The following is a 23,690-nucleotide window of genomic DNA, read 5'->3' on the forward strand; positions in this document are numbered from 1 at the left end:
TGGTGCCGGGCCTTGACGTTGGGAAGGAAGCTCAGACCTTGCACTTTGGTGGTTGGGCTCAGTTATGTGTGTGTTCCTCCTCTTCTCCCCCCCCCCCCAAACTCATAGAACTAAATTACAAAACAAGGGGTGACTAATGAAAGTTGTTACTGTTGCCAGTTTCTATCTGTCCCAAAGTCACTACTGCTCACAAGTCATTATTAGTCTAATTCCCTCAACAGTTTAGTTTACTGTTGTCAACCTGAGTCAACCGAAGTCTTGCCTGGATTAGGGATGTAATAGTGTAGCCAGTTAACCAATATGCCAAATCTTCTAGGTTAATGCTATAGACTACATATATTTTCCCTGCTCCCCCTTTGCCAGTACTTTTTTAAAGCCGTCTGGCCAGCAGCCCAGCTCAGTCCTGGCTTGCACTGGGTCCTGGACCTCCCCTCCTCCCCCCTGCGGCTTTGCATTTAAAGTGTATTAGGAACCAGGTGGGCAGGCATCCAGGCTCAGTTCCAGCTCATGCCAGGTCCTGGAGCTCAGGCACTTCCCCCCGGACAGGGGCTGCCCGGGGACTATAGAATAGTCAACTACCCGATAAGAATTCATTAGGTTAATCGACTATTTAGTTAACCGATATTTTACATCCCTAGCCTGGATCTGGCCCCTGAGGCTCAGGGCTCCTCCCTAGCACTGGGGAACCAATGCTAGTGTTCCAGTCCACCCCCATCCCCTGGGCCAAGAGTTTGGGCAACCTAGATTCAATTCTTTGCTGTGTTGCTACAAACTTCCCATGTAGCCCTGGATAAGTCTCCTATCTTCTCTGTGCTTCGGTTCCCATCTGTGAAGAATGGGAGGTATAATACTTCCCTACTTCACTGCAGTGTTGTGAGTATAAAAGTTGTGACGCACTCTTGGTTTCAGGACTGGCTTTATAAGAATATAAATATCTGGTTTATATGCATGCTTATTGTACATTTCTGTTCATTATAAAAATGAATCTATTGGAAAATAGTGCCGACCAGGCGGAGTCGTTTAGTCTTTGCTCTCAGGTATCAAACTTTCTTGGTAGGGAAGAAACTGGTGTGTTGGAAATAGTCTAGCTCATGGGTTCCCATCGGGGCCATGAAGGGAGGCGTGAAGAAATTCTAGGGAGGGGCACTGGGTGACCCAGCCCCACACACCCCTGTCAATCCCACCCCGAGTTTTCCTGCGATTTTGGTTTCTCAAATCAAAAAGGGGGCATGATGCCAAAAAGTTTGGGAACCACTGGTCTAGCTACAAACCCTTCCACACAGTGTTCCCTGTAAGTTGGGCATTTGGGTTGCCACCCAGGAGAGATTCAAATGCTGTCCAACTTATTAGCAGAGTGCCCACAGCCAGTAGCATGTGTTTCTACTGGTAGTGCACATCTGAATGTGCCTTGGTGCACATAACAAAATTTATTCTGCACAGGAAAATTTGAGAGAATTCCCAGATATGAAAATGAGGACACTTTTAATATAAGACTCTCATCTGCAGGCTAATGATACATATTCAGCCCCTATAGTTATCTTCCCTTAAAAGTCTAAAAGATCACAGCCTTGGTTCTCTTTCAGTACTCCTACAGGTTAGACCTTTTTGGTGTAGCTCCCTGGTGAACTGATCAATCCTGAACAAGGGAATTTGCTGGACTGGGGAGGTCCTTTGCTACTGGCCTGCCAGCCTATGTCCCCTGCCTGCTACTGTCCCCAGCTGCTCCCCCTTCTTCCCTTGCTGTGTTGCTGCAGCCTGTACTGCCTTGGCCTCGCTACCAGAGCTGCTGCAGTCCCACTGGGCTCGAAGCCACCAGCCCTTTTGCCACTGGAGCTCCAAGTCAGGACACTCTGGTCCAGAAATATCTGAGGTCCAGTACAGAGAGTCCCAGATTTGGGAGGTCCAACCAGTATTACAGGCAGTCCCCGACTTACGCGGATCCGACTTATGTCGGATCCGCAGTTACGAACGGGGCTCGCCCCGGAGGACACGGACTGCGGGACCTCGCGGTCCTGCCGCCCGTGTACTCCGGGGCTTTCTCCGCGTCTCCCTGGTCTGCAGACCAGGAAGACGCGGAGCAAAGCCACGGAGGGGCTCTGGCAGCGAGGCAGCCCAGGCACTCCTGGGCTGCCTCGCTGCCCAAGCCCCCCCCCCCGCGGCTTTGCAAAGCCTCGGGGAAGCCGGCAGCGGAGCAGCCCAGGGGCTCCTGGGCTGCCTCGCTGCCCAAGCCCCCTGGCGGCTTTGCAAAGCCTCGGGGGAAGCCGGCAGTGGGACAGCCCAGACGCCCCGCGGCTGTCCCGCTGCTGGCGACCTCAGAGGCTTTGCTCCCCGTCTCCCTGGTCTGCTGGTCTCCAGCAGACCAGGGAGACTGGGAGCAAAACCGCGGAGGACCCAGGCGGCGGGACCGCGGTGCGTCTCAGTCCGCCGCCCATGTCTTCCTGGTCTGCTGGGGTGGGGGGGGGGCGCAGCTAGTACGCCCCCCCCCCCCCCCCAGCAGACTAGGCTTTTCTCCAGACGCCTGTAGCAGAGCAGCTGGGGCGCTGCCGGTTGGTCCCGCAGCGCCGCTCTGGGAGCTACTGGACCAACCCGGCAGCACCCCAGCTGCTCTGCCCCAGGCGTCCCCAAGTCAGCTGCTGCTGAAACTGACCAGCGCTGACTACAGGAAGTTTCAGCAGCAGCTGACTTGGGGACGCTTGGGGTTCTTCAGTTGATTCTGTATGTAAGTCAGAACTGGCGGTCAGTTTCAGCAGCGGCTGAATCTGGACGCCAGTTCTGACTTACATACAGATTCAACTTAAGAACAAACCTACAGTCCGTATCTTGTACGTAACCCGGGGACTGCCTGTACCTGAAAATCAGAGCTGATTGATTTCACTCTGCTCTCTTCGGACACGTCTAGACTACATCCCTCTTTCGAAAGAGGGATGTAAATTAGACCGATTGAAATTGAAAATGAAGCTGGGATTTAAATTTCCCACACTTCATTTGCATAATGGCAGCTGTGAATTCTTTTGAAAAAGCTTTTGGAAAGTAAAACCATTGTCCAGATGGGGTTCTTTCGGGGGGGGGAGGCGAATCCCTTTTTGAAAGATCCTGTACTCCTATGGCTTTTATAGTTTTAAGGATGTTGTCCTGAGGAGTACAGGATCTTTTGAAAAAGGTGTGTTTTGTTTTGTTTTGTTCCTGAAATAACCCTGTCTAGATGGTGGTTTTACTTTAGAAAAACCCTTTCTTGGAAGAACGCGCAGCTGCCATTATGCAAATGAAGCGTGGGAAATTTAACTCCCGGCTTCATTTGCAATTTCTATCTAATTTATATCCCTCTTTTGAAAGAGGGATGTAGTCTAGATATGCCCTTGTTCTTTGTGCTGAGGGAGGGAGACTGTTAGGAAGTATCCTGTGAAGGGAATGTTGGAGACTTAACAGTATATTGTTCATTATCTTCTCTGCTATGATTTTATTTATTTATTTATTTATTTATTTTTATATATATATATATATATATATATATATATAGTGTGTGTGTGTGTGTGTTTTGCTCACTCTTTACCTCGTTTACAGCTCAGACAGACCATGGTCAAGTTCTGTCAGGAACACTTGGCTTCAAAGGCACAAGAAATAGATCAGGCGAATGAATTCAAGGGCATGCAGGTAAGTTGTTGCTGTGTAATCTGGGAATGAAGTGGCAATTGAGTCCCCTCTCTGCTCTGCTATGTGCTGTGTCTGGAAGAGAAACTGTATTACATGACATAAGACTATATTAATTTTTTCCATTCTCAAAGCCCTAAAGAAAGCGTTACAGTAAGAAATATACAGGGCACGAAAAGTTATTAAGCTCAAGTAAGGCTGGGAGATAAATGGCCTCTGGTTAGGTTTAAAATGGGTAGAGAGCCCAGTAATAAAGCCGCTTGCTTGCTGCTTCTCAGATACTCCGTCTTTTGTGACTTTCTTGGCTAGTTGTTGTCTCATGGCTTTGGAGCTATGCATTCTCCTGGCTATAAGAGGCATGGAACTCTTTGCAGGCTCTCTGACACTAAAGAGTTCTCTGTGGAAATTTTTGTTGTACAGGCAGTCCCCGGGTTACGTGGATCTGACTTACATCAGATCCTTACTTACGAACGGGGCTTTTCTCGCCGTGGAGGACGCGGGCGCCGGGGCCGCCGAGATGCGCCGCATTCCCGCCGCCCCTGTCCTCCGCAGCGAGAAAAGCCTGGTCTGCTGGGGGGGGGGGGGGCAGCTAGTGCGCGCCCCCCCCCCCCCCCCCCAGCAGACCAGGCTTTTCTCGCTGCTGGTCAGTTTCTGCAGTTTCTCGCTGCTGGTCCCCAAGAGCAGCTGGGGTGCTGCCGGATTGGTCCCACCGCGCCAAGGGTCGGCGCTACCAGACCAACCCAGCAGCACTCCAGCTGCTCTGCCCCAGGCGTGTCTGATTCAGCCGCTGCTGGTCAGTTTTAACAGCGGCTGAATCTGGACGCCTGGGACAGAGCAGCTGGGGTGCTGCCGGGTTGGTCCCTGCAGCGCCGCACCTCGGCGCTGCGGGGACCAACCTGGCAGCACCCCAGCTGCTCTACCCCAGGTGTCCCCAAGTCAGCTGCTGCTGAAACTGATCAGCGGCTGATTCCAGGAAGCCCGGGGCAAAGCAGCTCTGCCTTGGGCTTCCTGTAGTCAGCCACTGGTCAGTTTCAGCAGCGGCTGAATCGGGGACACCTGGGGTACAGTATGTACCAGTTCCGACTTACATACAAATTCAACTTAAGAACAAACCTACAGTCCCTATCTTGTATGTAACCCGGGGACTGCCTGTATACAATATTCTGTACAGATGCTATACAAACAGCTGTTTCACTTCCAGTATGAAACTTCACATACCAAGAGCTTTTTGATTTATGAAATTTTCACATAACTGTAGATTATAAGCTACGCAAGTCTTAGGAAGGTTGTGAAGTTGTGTTATCTGCTCAGACCTCACAGATCCCTGTTTACATTTTCATAATGAACTCCAACACTTTGCCTATAGTTTATATAAATATAGTCCAGGGCCTCGGATGTCATCCAGGGCTTTTGTGATCTACAGTGTCTAGTGCAAGCCATTTTGGGGGGGATTCAACTTCCAAAAAATGGCAACATCTCAAAAATGAGAGTTGCAGAGTTTTTCAATATCTGGTATCCAAAAAATGCTCTGGCCAATAAGCCTGACATTTTTTTTTCACATAAAAGGGGGATGTGATAGGAAATCCTCTATGGCAGTGGTCACCAACCAGTAGATGGGGATCTACCAGAAGATCTTGGAGCCTCTGACAGGTGATCCTGACTGGTTTGGCCAGGAAGCTGTCAAGCGCTGGCACTTCAGTTGCCCTTCCACCCAATGTCATGCTGCTCCTGCCCTCTGCTTTGGAGCTGCCCCCCTGGGAGCTTCCTGCTTCCTGTGCAGGGTGTGGGAGGGAGAAGAGGGGAGGTGCTGATGTCAGGGTCTCCCTCCCCCCCCCCCATTTCTGTACTCTATCTCCACACAGAGAGAAGGGGATGGAGGGAGATTAGCAATGCAAATCTGTCACTCTCACACACTATGTGTGTGACTGTCATTCTCACAAACACACATTGTCCTTCACTCATCTCCTGACTTAACACGTGAGAAATTATCACACTTTGCAAGCAGTAAAAGTAGTATTTTTGGGTTTTGACTGGTCTGCGCATTTCATAACTTTCATTTCTTATGCTTAAATTTAATTGAGTAGTGAGTTCTAAAATGCCTAACCTGCAATGCCTGGAGTAGTTATCCCTGTGGTAATTGCTGGTCCTGGACATGGTTGATGTGTTCCTGCAGCCCCTGAGAGAGGCAGAGCAGGGGATCTCCACAATCCACATGCTGTCCCTGCTTGCAGACACCGCTCCTGCAGTCCCATTGATCAGTAATGGGGAACTGTGGCCAATAGAAGCTGTGGGCTCAGTGCCTGTAGATGAGGGGCAGCACATGGTGCCATGGAGCCATTGCTGTACATGCCAGCTGCTTTCAAGAGTGGTGCAGGGCCAGGGCAGGAGTAAGCCTGCCTTAACCCCACTACTCCCCCACCTGGAAGCTGTCTCAGTTAAATGGTGCCCAGCCAGAGCCTGCTTCCTGAACCCCTGTCCCAGCCCTGAACCTCTTCCTGTACCCAACCTCCTGCCCCAGACATGAGTCCCCCTGAACCCAAACTCCTTCCCAGAGTTTGCACGCTGAAACCCCACCTTGAACCCAATCCTCCATCCTGGTCTAAGCCCCGAACCTCTCCCACACTCTGAACTCTTTGGCCCAAGACCAGAGCCTGCACCCCAACCCCTACCGTAGCCTGGTGAAAGTGAGGGTACAGCTATACTACACTAGGTATGTTTTTTTTTTTAAAAAGCTACGCAAAATGCACCCCACATTTTGCATTGCTTTTTATTCGTTTGTCGAAAGAGGCTTTTCCAATATTTGGCCCATCTAGACTAGGCTAAATATTGGAAAAAACCCTCTTTCAGAATCCCCCTTTATTCCTCGTGGAACAAGGAATACAGGAGCTTCCAAAAGAGCACGTTTGTTCTTCTGCAAAAAAGCAGAAGAGCAAACATGTTCCCTGGATGTGGAACAGTTCTTCCAGGATATCCTTGAAAAACTATGTATTCTAGCCGTATCATGAGTGAGGTTGGGGGAGGAAGGGAGATGGAGTGAGACCTGGGAGAAGGGGTGGAGCAAGGGTGGGGCCTCAAGGAAGGGATGGGAAGGAAGTGGGGCAAGGGTATTTGGGCTTCAGGTAGATCTTACATTCCACTTAAATTGAAAAAGTGATCTTGTGGTTAAAAAGGTTGGAGGTCACTGATCTAAGGCAAGAGGTGACATTTGAAAAGCTAGGCAGAAAAGAAGTTTTGAGGAAGTGCAGGTTGAGTTTTTGTCAAAATTGGATTTAAACTGGGAAATGAATAAGCCATAGGCTGTGATCCTGCACTTATTTAAGTGTGTTTATGTGTGTGTTTTATTTGTTTGTTTGATTAGTTTTGCTTAAGTGGATGGGACTATACTTGTATGTGTAATATTATGCACTGGCCAGAGCTAATCTTCAAGGTCTTTATGCAGGAAATCTCAATACGCTCATGGGAACTGTTGGAAGGAGCTTTGCTCTTGCTTCACGAAGGGGAAAGGCTAAATTAATTGCCTTTTTGTGTTCATAGGAGTTCTGGAAGAGGCTTGGGGAACTGGGAGTTCTGGGAATCACAGCTCCAGGTGAGTCTGTTCTCATCTCTCTTACCCTTAATGAATTATTCCCTCCATGAAATACTCGTCACTTATGCCCATCCGTTTCAGCCCTTAATAAGCTAGTCCACATTCATTCATACCTCACCATCTTGGCGCATCTCTAAGCAGACTGGCTCTTCATTTTGGGATAGAGTTTGCTATACAGATCTTTTGTGGTGGGATCAAGATGTTTCCTGCAACATCAGGGAAGAGAGGCCACTTTCACCCAAAACTCCTGTTTCAGTGTGATTTTAAACCTCTCTTTTGAAGAGATGCAAGGAAATCATGTTTGTGCTGAAACTTCTCAAGGTGCCTCTTTTTGCTGAAACTTTGAAGAATATCTCTATCCCTTTTTACGTTACCAGAGAACCTCAAAATGGCTTTTACAGTTTTAAGGACGTTGTTCGGACACTACCACTTAGCATTTTGTAAACCAGGACAAGTTGTTCAGCATTGTGCTCCTATGTCTGCATTGCAATCGGGTGACTGCAACATGTGTAGACTTAGCTAGATCAAAGCTAGCTCAGATAACTCAAATAACAATAGTGAAGCTGCAGCAGCATAGGCTAGAAAACCCTGGCTAAGACTCTGGGTATGTACTCGAGTGATGCTTCCATGCATGCTGCAGTCACACCTCCAAATACAGTTCTGTATAGACATTATCTCAGCGATGCAGCATTTAAATACATGTTGTTTTCAGAGTGGAATAATGTTTTTGACACTGATCAGTGAAAGGTAACATTTTGTCATGAAGGTAAGCCCTTAGTGAATGAAAATGGCTAACTTGGCATGTGCCAAGCAGTCTGTTTTCCTTAATAATTTTGTATGTTTCCAAATAAGTGCGCAGGTTAGTATAGCTACACATTTAAATAAAAAGCACCTGCATTTATTTCAGTTGTCTGAGCTGTGTTTGCTTGAGTGAGTCTCTCTGCTGTAGTTTCTTCTTGCTTTCACTTCCATTGCTCTTCCCAATTTCTGACTGTTCCTTTGTTTTATTTTCACATACTCCCTTTTGTCTTATTTAATGCCCTGTGATTTTTTTGGTGGGATCCCAGTGGAAGTTTTCTGGGAGATTGGGCCTTGCCTATAAATTTATTTTGTGAAGGGCCCAAACTTTGGGAGTATACCATAGATAATGAAATCCTGTGGGAATATGTGATTTTGACATGAGAATCCAAAGCACATGTTGCTCAGCTGCCACCAAAATGAGCGTGTACTTGTGCTCTTGGAATCGGAAGCTATGTGCTCACTCTCTTTTTCATTCACTGTGCTCAGCATGGTGCACGGCTTCTCTTTTCTTGTGGCGGCTGCTTCCATAGGACAAAATCAGTGTTGACCATTCACACCTCCTGGATTCCCTCCAGGTATCTCAGGCACCCTACTGTTGTAGTTCTGTTGCTACCTATATAATCACTCTGTCTGCATACCAAGACCTCTATTACTGTGTGTGTGTGTGTGTGTGTGTGTGTGTGTGTGTGTGTGTGTGTGTATGTTCCTCAAAAACAATGAATAGTTTTATAACAACTTGAAGACGAACAAAAATATATAGAATCATGGGCTTTCATAGGTAAAACTCACTTCATCAAATAAAATATATTTGTCATTCTTTGCTCTTTTTTTTTCCTGTCTTCTCTTTGTTTCTCTCTAGCTTTACTCTTCTACCACTTCAGCAAGACAATCTCTGTATATTTAGCCACCCCTTCAGTTACCATTTGTTGATTAAAAATATTTTTATTTAACTATTTTTTCTCTATCCTTCTAAAAAGCTTGACCATATCACCCCTCATCGGTAAGCAATTCCACTAGCTTCACATTCATTTCAGGATCCCATTGAAAGCTGCTGCTGTTTTGAAAACCATCCATGGAATTTGCCCCAGTAGATTTTACCCACTTTGGGTGTGTCTAGACTACAGGGTTTTTTCGAAAAAAGTGGCCTTTTTTCGGAAAAACTGTACTTGCATCTAGACTGCTGCCGCGTTCTGTCCAACAGCAGTTAATCTCATTTCATGAGGAAGAACACCTTTTCCACAGATTTGTTGAAAAAGGTGGGTGTGGGTGCGGGGAGCCTGTTCTTTCAGGCCTCCCTGAAGAAGCCCTGGTGGACAGTCCATCTTTTACATGCTGAGCACCTCTATCGTTCCTGTCCGCAGCCTCTTAAAGGCACAGGTACCCAGACAGGCATTGCTGTCAGGAAGCCAGCCAGAGCACCCGAGCCAGCCGTGCTAGCCATGTCCCAGCCTCAAGGCCCCACTGGCTGTTCTCGGGACAGTGAGGAGAACCCACCCAGGGGCACCAAAAGACGGGACCAGCCTGGTCAGGGCCAGAAATTAAAAACCTCCTGGAGCCCTGGTCCCAGGAAGAAGACCTGCAGTTACGCTGCAGGAATGTGGGCATATATTGGCGCATGGCCCAGGGACTGAGCAAGAAAGGGCATCACTTCCGCACCATGGACCAAGTGAGGGCTCAGGTGAAAGAGCTGCGGCAGGGATATGCTGAGACCAGAGCTGCCCTTACTACCAGGAGTTGCAGTGGAGTCTGGGCTTCTCTACTGCTCAGGATCTGCTCCATGTGGTGTAGTTCGGGTCACCCCACCACATCGTGGACCAGCCCCTGAGACAGGACTACTAGGCAGGAGAGGTGGGAGAGCTGCACCTGAAGGAGGGGGAAGAAGAGGCAGCAGCAGGGACCCTCTCCCAGGAGCTGGGTCCTCCAGACCTCAGAGGCCTCACAGGCATCTGTGGACATCGAGTAGGGATCATCAGGTGAGTGCTTTGAGGGGTCACTACACACAGGCGGGTTGGCAGTGTGGGGAGCCATCTAGTCCCATTGCCCCTGGGGGGCCCCCTGTGATTCTGTCAGGCTGCTGCCCAACTCTCACGCAGTGTCACGTGTAACACCCCTGAGTCTCCTGTCCAAAGGAGAGCCCCTGACAGCGATGCCATGCCCCTGGGGACAGCGGGGGTACACACAGACATTGATTGTCTCTTCCTGTTTTCCTCCACAGCCAGACCCTCTACCCAAGAGGGGAGCACCACACCCGCCCCACCACCATCCCGTACCTATGGCATCCGCAGGCACTGGCATGTCTATGCAGACCTGCTGAAGGAGCATGTAGTGGCCCCGCAGGAGAGGGCAGAGGCTGAGTGGTGAAACAGGCTGCTGGATGAGCTGGTCCAGCAGTGCACTTCCATCTGTGCCACTATGTGGGAAGTCCTAGCCTTGCCTGCCCCTGTCATGGGCACCACTCTTCCTGCATGCCAAGCCCCTTCTCCCCCCCAACCCCCTTTTTCCTCCCTCTAGCCCCCCTTCCTCCCCAGCCCCTCCTGTTCACCGGCCCAACAGCTGCCCCCCCCCCCCCCCCCCCGCTCAGGCCAGGACTGGCTCTCGGTCCACCCGAGCCCAAGGCTGTGGTGGTGCCAGGACGCAGGAAGGTGGCAGGACATTGCGATCAGGGAAGCAGCGGCCTACTTGAGCCCCCTCAAGGTTTAGTCCCTTACCACCCCAGTTAAAGGACATTTCAGTTATGTAACAAAATCTTTATTTTTGAGTGACAGATTTACTTTGTTTATAAACAGTTGAACAGTAACAAGAGAAAGGTGGTTTATACACAGCACATTTTCTGGACTGCTAGTGTTAGTAAACACACATTGGTTTTTTTAGACAGAAAACTGGGTGTGTCTGTATTCTCTATGGGAAGAGAGTGAGGGTTGTGGAGGGAAAGGTAGGGGTGGGCCAGGCCAAACCCCCCCATGGGGGAAGCCTTGGGGAGAGTCAGGGGGCTGCTTCTGAGAATCTCTCCCTCAGGGCCTCTCGGATTTGGACAGCAGACTGGTGAGCCTGGCGGATGGCAGCCTTCCGGGGCTGCTCAAATGGCCTCTCCTTGCCATCAGTACCTGTCCCCCACCCCGGCAGGAAGGCCTCCCCGTTCCTCTCTACTAGGTTATGGAGGGTGCACTGTGTGGCCACCACCTCCAGGATGTGGCGTTCACCCATCTCCAGGCATGTGAGGAGGCAATGGAACCTCCCTTTCGGATGGCTGAAGGAGCATTCCACCTGAATGCAAGCCTGGCCAAGATGCGTGTTGAAAAGCTCCTTGCTCGCATCCAGGTGGCCAGTGTAGGGCTTCATGAGCCATGGCATCAGGGGGTAGGCCGCATCGGCATCTGCACGTTCCCCGAGCGTGAGGTGCCACTGGGGAAAAAATGTTCCTGCCTGCAATCTGCGGTACAGGTAGGAGTTGCAAAATATGCGGGCATCATGTGCCCACCTGACACATGTCCATAAAATGTCCCCAGTGGTCGACCAGGGCCTGCAGCACCATGGAATAGTAGCCCCTCCTGTTTATAAATTGGGCTGCTCGATGGGGTGGTGCACGGATTGGGCTGTGTGTCCCATCGAAGGCTCCTCCGCAGTTCGGGAAGCCAAGGGCGGCAAAGCCGGCAAGGATGTTGTCCAGGTCCCTGAGACAGACAAGCTTCTTCAGCAGCTCCACATTGATGGCCCTCACCACCTGCAGCAAGAGACAAATAAATAGACAGAAACCAGGGAGTTAGACAGGTTACCTCAGAGCTTGGGAGGAGAACTCTCTTCTTCCCTTCCCCCCGCCCCTCCTCCATCCACCCCCCCCCCCCGCTTGTCAGGACGCCCTCCTACCCCACATCAGCGCAGGGTTGGCCAAGGAGCTGCCTCCAAGTGCCACTCCCTCCCCCACTCCCTCTTGCCCTTGCCTGGCAGTCCCCCTTTCTCAGCCCCCGCACTCATCCGGGCCTGTCCCCCAAAAGTGACTTACCTCCATCAAAATGGCCCCAACGGATAGACCTCCCCACGCCAAACTAGTGTCCCATGGAGTGGTAGCTGTTGGGGGTGACCAGCTTCCAAAGGGCAATTGTGACCTGCTTCTGCAGGGGGATGGCAGGCTGCGGGTGGGTGTCCTGGTATTCCAGAGCAGGGGTGAGCTAGGCACACAGCTCCAGGAATGTGGCCTTCCGCATCCAGAAGTTGCGGAGCCAATGGTTGTCGTCCGAGGTCCATGACGAGCTAGTCCCACCAGTCTGAACTCGTCTCATGCCTCTAAATTCGCTTGTCCCCCAAAAAAGTTTGGGGGCAAAGACAGAGCTCCTGCATCCTGGACAAAGGTCTTGAAGATCTGGTCTGGGTCCACGTGAGGCAGGAGATTCATGACAGTGTCATGAAGATGCAGCAGAAGCTGCAGTATGGCAGCAAGGGGCCATCGCCTGCCCAGGGGCAGCTCAGGTTCCATGGCCAAAAACACAGGGCTACGTCTACATTGGCCCCTTTTCCAGAAGGGGCATGCTAATTTTTCAGATCGTAATAGGGAAATCTGCGGGGGATTTAAATATCCCCCGCGGCATTTAAATAAAAATGTCCGCCGCTTTTTTCCGGCTTTTAGAAAAGCCGGAAAAGAGCGTCTACACTGGCCCCGATCCGGCCCGATCCTCCGGAAAAAAGCCCTTTTCCGGAGGATCTCTTACTTTGAAGTAGGAATGAGATCCTCCGGAAAAGGGCTTTTTTCCGGAGGATCGGGCCGGATCGGGGCCAGTGTAGATGCTCTTTTCCGGCTTTTCTAAAAGCCGGAAAAGAGCGGCGGACATTTTTATTTAAATGCCGCGGGGGATATTTAAATCCCCCGCGGATTTCCCTATTACGATCTGAAAAATTAGCATGCCCCTTCCGGAAAAGGGGCCAATGTAGACGTAGCCACAGTGAAAAGCAGAAAAAAAAAAAACCCAGAAAAGAAACTGCTGTGGTGTCCAAGAAAGCAGGGTAACCAGAGCAAGCACAGGAGCAGAGCAACGGCTGTCCAGGGGGATCCCTTTAAGCATGCGTCTCTGCAAAGGGCATGCAGCCACACCGGGAAGTAAAGGCTACCCCCATGCCCTGCCAGAAGCAGTTCTGGCTGCTTTTTTTTGTTGAAAGATTTTTTTTTTTTTTTTTTTTTGATCCACGTAATGCAATCTAGATGCTCTTTTTCAAAAGAGGCTTTTTCAAAAGAGGCTTGCAGTCTGGACATAGCCTTTGTATCTCTTCATTCTACTATTCTCTCACCTATTCTACTGTGTCTTCAGTGTCATTCTGCTTCTCCAGTTGGCCATATATGAAAGTCTTCTCTCTTGCCACTCCTGATATAAGTCGATCAACTTTTTTGTTCCTTTTTCCTCTGATTCTCCATCATGCATCAATTCTATTCTGAAAAGTCTTTTCTCCTTTTTCTGTACCTTTTGTTTTTATCTGTTCAATTTTTGTGATATTAAATTAATGTCTCAGAAGGGTAACCGTGTTAGTCTAACTTTAAAAACGAGTAGTTCTGTGGCACCTTAGAGGCTAACAGAAAAATATAGTGTCATGAGCTTTCATGGCTAAAATGTACTTCATCAGATGAGCTCATCTGATGAAGTGGGTTTTATCCACAAAAGCTCATGATACACATATATATTTTGTTAGTCTCTGAAGTGCTACAGGTGTACTCACTTATTAAATTAATACTGTTTTTTGGGTTATAGTTAGTATGAGAGATGCAGCATTGTGCAGCTGTCTGATGCCTCGATGTTGTTTTTATTCATATGTATGTGTGGTAATTATGCTTTATATGCACCAAATATTAATAATTGTTCTGAATAAAGTACTGTGCCTTTAAGATAGAATTAGGATTCAGGAAGAACTGGGAACCCAGAAATAACCAGCTCAAAGCAAAAGCTGAAATGTACGTTTGAGACATCCATTGAAGTTTGAATCCAGCATTGGGGCTCAGTTTTCAAGGAGATTGTGTAAGTTTTATTTACCACGGGCTTATTCATTTAAGCTGATAATAATTTTTTTTTCTTCTGCTAGTGAAATATGGTGGATCTGGAATGGGGTATCTGGACCATGTGTTAGTGATGGAGGAAATCTCTCGCGTTTCAGCAGCTGTTGGACTCAGTTATGGTGCCCACTCAAACCTTTGTATTAACCAGTTAGTGCGGAATGGCAATGAAGCACAGAGAGAAAAATACCTACCCAAGGTATGTAGTTGGTGGAGTCAGGAGACCTGAGAGAATATCTGGTGTGGTGTTATAGAGCTAGTTATAGTATAACCCTACATGTTTTACAACCTTGAAAGTAGCTATAGAGTTCTACAGATATCCCATGGCTGAACTGATCTCTAGCAATTCACCTTTCCTTGTGTGGCTAACAGCTGCATGCATTGAATGGGACAGTATAGAAGTTCTAGAATTAGTATCTCTTCCCAGTGGAAGTTTGGTTCAGTATCCATATCCCTTCTCATATTTAATTTAAAAGGCTTGGGGACTCCTAGCAATGGTGCACGGTGAAGATTGACTTTTTATGTCCATTTCAGTCTTGCAACCAGGACAGAAACTGCTGCCACAAACTGCTCCTGCTGCAGGAATGCCATATATATATATTAAACAAATAAGGAAGCTAGTGGGCACAGGATCTGATCCTGTAATAAGAGAAAAGTTTTAAGGTTAAAATGAAATTCCAACTATATATATACACATGCACGCACGCACGCACACACTAAACTTCTGATAATCCGGCACCTTTAGGACCCAGGGGGTGCCGGATTATCAGATATGCTGTACTGTCGGAAGGGGGGGGGCTATGAGGGGTCTGGGGTGGCATCCACCCCACCCCAGACCCCTCATAGCCCCTCCTTCCGATAGTCCGGCTCTGCCCCATGTGTCCCTGATTCAGCCGCTGCTGCTCAGTTTCAGCAGCGGCTGAATCGGGGACGCCTGCAGCAGAGCAGCTGGAGTGCTACCGGGTTGGTCCGGTAGCGCCGACCCTTGGCACTGTGAGACCAACCCGATAGTACCCCAGCTGCTCTTGGGGATGCCTGGGGCAGAGCAGCTGGGATGCTGCTGGGTTGGTCCCGCAGCGCCGCTCCTCGGCACTGTGGGGACCAACGCGGCAGCACCCTAGCTGCTCTGCCGCAGGTGTCCCCAAGTCAGCCGTTGCTGATACTGATCAGTGGCTGACTCCAGGAAGCCCGAGGCAGAGCTACTCTGCCCTGGGCTTCCTGGAGACAGCTGCTGGTCAGTTTTAGCAGCGGCTGAATTGGGGAAGCTGGGGGCAGAGCAGCTCCAATGGGCCGGTTGCCTGGAGCACTTCCAGGTTCCTGATGGTGCCAGACCATCGGAGTTTTACTGTGTGTGTGTGTGTGTGTGTGTGTGTGTGTGGGTGTGTGGGTGTGGGTGTGTCACAATATGATAGGGACTAATTTAACTCTAACTACTCAAGAGATTGATCTTGGAGTCCGTGTGTGTGTGTGTGTGTCACAATATGATAGGGACTAATTTAACTATAACTACTCAAGAGATTGATCTTGGAGTCCTTGTGGATAGTTCTCTGAAAACATCCATGCAGTGGCAGTCAAAAAAGCAAACAATGTTAGGAATCATTTAAAAAATGGATAGAGAATAAGACTGAGAATATCTTATTGCCTCTATATAAAATCATAGTACGCCCACATCTTGAATACTGCGTATAGATGTGGTTGCCTCCTCTTAAAAAAAAAAAAAAATGTATTGGCATTGGAAAAGGTTCAGAAAAGGGCAACAAAAATGACTAGAGGTTTGGAACGGGTCCCAGATGAAGAGAGATTAAAAAGATTGTGACTTCATCTTAGAAAAGAGGAGACTAAAGGGGGATATGAAAGAGGTCTATAAAATCATGACTTGTGGGAAAAGTGAGTAAGGAAAAGTTATTTACTTGTTCCCATAACATAAGAACTAGGGGTCACCAAATGAAATTAATAGGTAGCAGGTTTAAAACAAACCAAACGAAGTTTTTCTTTTCACAGTCAGCCTATGGAATTCCTTTCCAGAGGATATTGAGAAGACCAGGACTTTAACTGGGTTCAAAAAAGAACTAGATAAATTCATGGAGATTAGGTTCATCAATGGCTATTAGCCAGGCTGGTTTGGAATGTGTCCCTAGTCTCTTGTTTGTCAGAGGTTGGCAATGGATGACAGGAGAGGGCTCATGTGATGATTATCTGTTCTGTTCACTCCCTCTAGGCCATCTGGCATTGGCCACTGTTTGAAGACAGGATACTGGGCTAGATGGACCTTTGGTCTGACCTAGCATGGCTGTTCTTATGTTTTTATATATGCTCTTACGTAAGGAGAAAAGGACCCGAGAACATGGACAGGAGAGACACAGCAGCAGGTGGCAAACATGGCATTAGAGGACACAGGAGGAAGGTGTACATCTGCCTTCCCTCATAAGTGTGTGGGGAATCATGCCATTAGTCTAGTGCTGAACGTGCTGTAATCTTTCTCCTCCTCATTGGCTTTTTCGTGTTCTACAATTCTAGTTTTAAACAAGCTGAGCCGACTTTGGCATATGCCAATCAACCATATTAAAAAGCAATTGGGGAACATGGAGTTTGAAAGACATATGGCTGTCAGCGTGGTTCTGTTGGCCCCTTCTTGGAGATGGATGGACTAAACTCTGCTTTTAAAACAGTAACTGACATGTGCATTTACTCATCTGTATAGTCCTGCTCTGGTTCGGTTCTAATTCTGTGCCTCAGCAGCACAAATAAGCTGCTTAGAATTCTTCCAGGGACAAAGTTTCCTACTTGTAGCTTATATGGACCACAGTGAACTTTGAATTTCAGTAGACCTTGCCCCCCTCCCCTCCTCCGCACTCCTCAAAGAATGCAGCAAAAACATTTCTTCTTCAATTTTTTCCAGCTAATCAATGGGGAGCACATTGGAGCCCTAGCAATGAGTGAACCCAATGCTGGTTCTGACGTTGTTTCCATGAGGCTGAAGGCAGATAGAAAAGGTAAAATGCGTCTCGTGCCAACTGGAAAAAATTGCCTGTGTACTTCTTCTCCTGGCCACCCTCAGTATTTCTCCTTTGAAATCTAGCTTTAACCTTCTCAGAACATTTAACTGTGTTAAATCCAGAGCACGGCAGGCTGGGTTTCCAAATGGCTGATTTTGCCATGTCTTTGAGGGCAATCACAAGGTTCACTCAAGGATATTACAGAAAAGTTGTAGAGGGGAATAGGCCAAGCACATTATTGATGAGGATGGAAGGGACTGACTGATTTCAGACCTAGAAAATGTAAATATGGAATATTGGACTGCACTCAGATCTGTGGAGGGCTAAGAGATGAACCATTGCATTGGCATACCTGAAGCATCTCTAGTCTGTTGCTTCACAGAGTTCTTTATGGTGGGAAGGATAGCTTGTGTGAGAACTGTATAAAAGCCTTATCAATCAAGTGCCCTGTGGTAGGTTCTACACTGACTTATTCATCTTAACCTTTGGACCTCAGAATTTCTGGAAACAAATATCCAGCATCTAGGGAAGTAGTTTACTCAGGGCTACTTTGTGGGCTTCTGAGAGGACTTTAGGAAGCCTGGTGTTGGGGGAGAGGCACCAGTTTTTGCGTGTGTCTAGACTACACTCTTCTGTTGGCAGAGGGATGTAAATGAAGCACTTCAAAAGCGCAAATGAAGTGGGGATTTAAATATCCTGTGCTTCATTTGCATATATCACGTCATGGCGCTGTTTCAAACAAGTGCCATTTCGAAACTGAAACTGCAGTTTAGATGTGTGGGGTATTTTTTGGTTTTTTGTTTTTGTTTTTTTGTTTGTTTTATTTGACAATTTTTCGAAAGATTCTGTACTCATTTCAAAGTGTAAACTGCAGTTTCAGTTTCGAAATGGTGCTTGTTCGAAACAGTGCCATGACACGATTTATGCAAATGAAGCATGGGCTATTTAAATCTCCGCTCCATTTGCTCTTTCTAAGTGCTTCATTTGACTCCCTCTGCCAACAGAGGGGTGTAGTTTAGACATAGCCTTTATGTCCACCATTTTTGTTTTTCCCTTTAAAGATTGTGGCTAGCCTCCCTGTCACCATCCCCTGCCTGGAAAGGGTGGGAAAAGGCAAAAAAGCAGGAAAAGTGCGTCACCTGACGCTCTAATCTGCCCAGAGACAAGAGGGCTTATAAGGAGTGTTCAGTCGCTCTTCAGAGCTCTCTACATGAGTGTGCGCTCTGCTCAACTCCGCTGTTGTGTAGCGACCAGCTTGCAGTTTATTGGGTCATGAGGCAGAAGAGAGGTATTGTTTCTGAATCCCTTGTTGGGTCTGTTGTGAACTAACAGAGTCCGCCTCTTCTGTTTCTAGGAGATTATTTTGTTTTGAATGGGAACAAATTTTGGATCACTAATGGGCCAGATGCTGATGTTCTAATAGTTTATGCTAAAACAGATCTCAGTGCAGTCCCAGCCTCCCGGGGTATAACAGCGTTCATTGTGGAGAAGGTAAGTTTTTAGTCACTAGAAGTAAATTACCCTGTCTTGTTTATCCTATTTTGAGGCTACACGCTTTTCCCCCAAATTCACTACTTTAGAAGGCCAAGTACTTCTATCTTGATAATTAGCAGCAGCTTGCTCAGAGGAGCATTGTGATATATTAACAGAAGTAATGTGTTACCCCACTCCTCTATATGGACAGAGAGTCGAATGCCCTCCCGAAACCTATGTACTGTGCTGCCTCACTTCCACTAGTCTTCTCTGCTGACCTGCACTGCTACCTTCATGCCTGTTTTTCTTCCCTCAAATTTTTCAGTATATCACCATTATTAACGCTACCCTGCCCACTGCAGCTCCTGCCTTCAGAACCCAGGAACCTACAAAACATGTATAAAGCATATCTTGTGATCTGCTGTAATGTCTGTGCTCCCCATGCTCTGTCATGCATTACAAATCTTGGTCCAAAACGCCCAATACCGTACCATTGACTTTAGCCAGAGCAGAACCATGCTGCTAGTTTGTGAGCCACTTGGAGTTAGGAGCCCGTCTCTCTTTTTAATTTGACTGTAGAGTGCCATGTAAACCTATTGCACTATGGAAAAAATAACAAGACACCTAAGCTATGTCTACACTGGCATGATTTTGCGCAAATACTTTTAACGCAAAAGTTTGTGTTAAAGTATTTGCGCAAGAGAGCATCTACACTGGCATGTGCCTTTGCTCAAGAGATGTGCTTTTGCTCAAAAGCATCTGTGCCAGTGTATACGCTCTCTTGCGCAAGAAAGCTCCGATGGCCATTTTAGCCATCAGGCTTTCTTGCGCAAGAAATTAACGTTGCCTGTCTACACTGGCCTCTTGCGCAAGAATAGTTGCGCAAGAGGGCTTATCCGTGAGTGGGAGCATCAGAGTATTTGCGCAAGAAGCACCGATTTCCTACATTAGAACGTCAGTGTTCTTGCGTGAGTACTCACGGCCAGGGTATACAGGTGGCAAGATTTTGCACAAAAGCCATCGCTTTTGTGCAAAATCTTGCTAATGTAGACACAGCCCTACTTTAGCATAGCTTCCTGCCTATCTGGACTAATAATGATAATTTGACAAGAATGGTTCAGATCATTCAATCTTGATGGACTTTCTGGTGTTAGTGGCTGAAACCACAAAATCACGGGACACATGTAGCTATCTTTGCATGTATTGATTTAAATCTGGTCCTGTGTTCTGATTAATCTAATTGGTATTCATTCAAAATTAATGTGCTTTGGAAAACAAATTCCACCTGAAGGTTTGTGTGTTGGGTTGCTGATGCGCATTTGTTCCCCCACACTAATGCTCATACTTATATTTGTTTCAACAGCAGAAATTTGAGACTGGAGGTACACCAGCACACTTCATTTGTTGCAACTCCTCCTGCTTGCTTGTTAGGTTGGGGAAGCTTTTCTTTAATGTCTTTGTCATGGTCTGTTTCAGTTTCCAGAAGAGAAGCTTGTAACCTGATTGTCTTTTTGATTTTGCAGGATATGCCTGGCTTCAGCACTGCTCAGAAGCTTGATAAGCTGGGAATGAGGGGGTCCAACACCTGTGAATTGATCTTTGAGGATTGTAAGATTCCTGGTGAGTAACTTATGAGATCTGAGCAGAGCCCCTTACTGTATTCCTCACTCATGTAGACAGAAACGTCACTTATGTGTGCATTCAGATTCTGAGAAGTTTTTCCAGACGCTTCTCTCCTCAGTGACTATCTTGCAGATGAGATATGGAGTCTAGAAGAGATTACTATCTTGTGCATGAAGTAATAGGTCACTTCTGTTCCACCCTCTGGGTTGAGCTGCACAGGACATGACATTTAACCATTAGCTTTTATGAAACTTGGATGAAGCTTGAGAAGAAACTGCTGATTGCACTGTTTCTCTTCGAGCCTCCTGTTTGGATAGTGGGAATGGGGTTTTAGAGCAACTCAACTGAGTCACTGAGTTCCTCTTCTCCATAACTCCCGGTGAAAGGTTGTGGCCATTGGCCAACATGCTTTCTTTGGTTCATTTCCTGTGTCCACTCTTTTCATGGAAGGAAATAAAAATAGGTGTACAGTACATGGAGATCATCATTTTCTTGATTCCTAAAATCTCATTTGTGAAGGCAAGGTTTGGTATCACTTCAGAAGAGTTTCAGGGGCTGATTCAGAGCCTAAATTGCCACCATTTCTAACTTTACCAGATCCACAATCTGGGGTCAGAAAGGCTAATGAACCTAGACTCTGTCTTCCAAAACATTTCATGTGTGCTCTCTGATTCATACAGAACAATGTTCTTATGGCAGCAGGATTCGTTTTTTGATCACTCACTGAAGCAGATCAGGATAGTGCAGAAACTGTACACTCTTTGCATGTATACCACTGTTTCTGCTCCTGATCTCTAGTCTTGGAGACTGAGCCAATTTAGTACCTTCCCATATGTCATCAGAACATCTTTTTCTTAGCGTACGTCTGCATGAGGCTAAAAGCCCTGTAGCTTGGCTATGGCTGGCCCTGGTCAGCTGACGCAGGCTTTGGGCTGAAGGGCCGAAAATTGCTGTGTAAATGTTTGGGCCCAAGCTCTGGTCCAGTCTCTCAGCCCCTCCAGCTTTGCAGGATCCTGGAGCTCAGGCTCCAGCTTCAACCCAAATGTCAAAACTGCAGTTTTTCAGCCTGTGAGCCTGAACCCAAGTTAGCTGATCTGGGTCAACTGTGAGTTGTTTTATGCCTGTGTAGACAAATCCATATAGATCAAGGGGTCCTCTAGCACAGGGGTGGCCACCCAGTTAGAGACAATGCCAGAATAGCTGTGGATAGAGTACAAAGAGCCACATATTATGTATTTATTTGTATATATCTATAGATTGCTAGATAGCGTACGCAAAATGTAGTGATAAAAATAACATAACAGGACATTTCAGACAAATCAATTTAAAAAAAAAAAGTCTCTAGTCACTTAAAAAATTCACGGCCAGTCCATAAATCTTCAGAGAACTTGATAAGGAACAGACATCAAATTAAAAGAAACCAAACCTTTAAAAATACAGTAATATTCTCTCACTTAAAAAAAGCATCCCTACCATGTATTTTAAATTTAACACTACTGCCCTATTATGTCCTGTGAGTGTGGGGTGTTTTTTAAATTAAACTGAACTGAGAAATAAATAGTACAATTTGAAGTGCCTGTTTCACTCCAGCTTGTTGATTTTAGGTATGGTTTACTCATGAAGACTCTGGCTTTTTTTTATAGTTCTATCCCAGACTACAAATATGAGAGGTTCAAAAAGAATAAGGGAGAGACTTGTATCTCAGAATAATTGCTTCAGCCTAGCAAACAATAGCCTCTGAATTTTCTTTAAAGAAACACAGTGTAAACCAGGTATACGCTGATTCTTTTTTTGCCCTGAAATTTAAATGACATCTATGTTGGTTGCCTTATTCTGCATCCATGAATAATTTTGAATTTAAGGTGCTTCAGCCCCCTGCTCTAACCCAGTGCCCTCCCACAGAGCCAGGCAGTCCCAGCCCCCCCGCTCTAACCAATGCCTGGATCCCAGAGCGGCTGCTGCTGCCACATGCTTCTCCCTCCAGGTGCTGGGGTGCACGCACAGAGCGGCTGGCCATGAGCAGTACAGGCACACGGCTCAGAACTAGCAAGAGTCCCATTTCTTTAAGCAAAGAGCTGCGTGTGGCTTGAGCTGCGGATTGGCCACCCCCTACTCTCGCACAACAATTCCATCCACTCTAAAGTACATGATTTCACTGTCAGCAGTGCTTCACAGAATGGATTTTGTGGGTTTTTGTGTCATAGTAAATGCCTTCTGTGGATCCACATTCTTGGAACAAGTGGTATGAGATGAGAAGCCATTCACAGCACTTTCAGGTTTTTGTCCTGAGACTCAGCCATTAGCTCTGCACCCCTTTTGCACTGAATGCGTATATATTTCAACTTGTTGCATAATCATCTGTTCCTTTTCTTCATTTGCAAAGGAGGCATTTGTGTCTGTTCAGTCTCTCCTTTAGCTATGACACTCCTTTATTTGTGAGCAGTTTTGTCATGTTAGCTTCCTGTGACTGATGAGGATATTTCTCCTTTGACCAGATGTTTAAGATGTTTGTATTTTTCCTTTCTCCTGCATTTTTTTTCAGCTTGTTCTCAAAGTCCCATGTCATGACAACTGACCTGGTGGAGAAGGATTAGTTGCACTTCTCCGTAGAGCCTATCAGCACAATTCCTGGTTGAGCTTTAGAGAGCTAGCAGGCCTTCAGTTCCTATCCACAATGAACAGAAGTTGTGTGGGGTATGTCTACCTGGCAGTTAAAAACACACTGTTGACCTGTGTCATTTGACTCAGGCTCTGGCAGGAGCTCTGAGACCAGCTGAGAGCCCAGAGTCTTCGCTTCAGGTGATCCCAGTCTATGTCCAAAAATTCCATTCAAGTCTGGCTCACAGCTTGAATTTTACACAGTTATATTCTTATGGGATTCAAGCCTGAGGAGCAGTTAGCACTTACTTATTTTGAACTACAGCAGCATTAGTGGACAATCTCCTTCCATCTTACCAGACCTGGTTTTAAAGACATTAAGAGTGGAAGAACTTATCACAGTACAGTATCAAGGGATTAATCTTTCTTTTCCTGCTTCTTTGTCTTCATTAACAGGCTTTGTTACATGTTCTCATTCTCCTAAGTAAACATATAGAAGTTGTAATATTTTTTTCATTAACATTGTTTCTAGTGGGTCAGCTGTTTCCTCTTCATAGAGCTAACACTAACTTTGTGAAAAAAATCAATGTGCAATACTTGTGCAAATTAATGGATTGATGGTCCTGCACAGAGCACGTTGGTAATGGCAGTGCACATTTTTCAACATCCTCTTGCCAGTAGAACTTAATCCTGACCTGCATGGTAAGAGGAGAGTTCTGGCTCTCTATACATTTAATTCTTGGTCTCTGTGTTAGAGATACAAGAACCATATCACAAAGGGTATCAGACAGCAGGAATCACATGGCTTTAGCAAAGGTTATGTAATAGTCATTGGCCAGTAACACCTTTCAGTCACTATTGACTTCAGCTAGATTTGAACTAGCAACTAAGGCCTTGTCTTCATTAATAATAAGGGGTGTGCTTTCCTTCAGAG

General features: G+C 46.9%; 1 protein-coding gene across 1 annotated transcript in view; it reads left to right on the plus strand.

Moving 5' to 3' along the window:
- The window catches only part of IVD (isovaleryl-CoA dehydrogenase), a 34,922-nt gene that overhangs the window by 512 nt on the left and 10,720 nt on the right, over nt 1-23,690 (plus strand). Inside the window, exons 2-7 of the mRNA XM_075927094.2 lie at nt 3,562-3,651; nt 7,183-7,234; nt 14,096-14,265; nt 16,966-17,059; nt 18,417-18,553; nt 20,059-20,155. Of these exons, the coding sequence (XP_075783209.1) occupies nt 3,562-3,651; nt 7,183-7,234; nt 14,096-14,265; nt 16,966-17,059; nt 18,417-18,553; nt 20,059-20,155 (640 nt within the window). The remainder of the gene's footprint in view (nt 1-3,561; nt 3,652-7,182; nt 7,235-14,095; nt 14,266-16,965; nt 17,060-18,416; nt 18,554-20,058; nt 20,156-23,690) is intronic.

Source organism: Pelodiscus sinensis, chromosome 5 (assembly GCF_052426305.1).
Source record: "Pelodiscus sinensis isolate ZL-2025 chromosome 5, ASM5242630v1, whole genome shotgun sequence".
Lineage (NCBI taxonomy): Eukaryota > Metazoa > Chordata > Testudines > Trionychidae > Pelodiscus > Pelodiscus sinensis.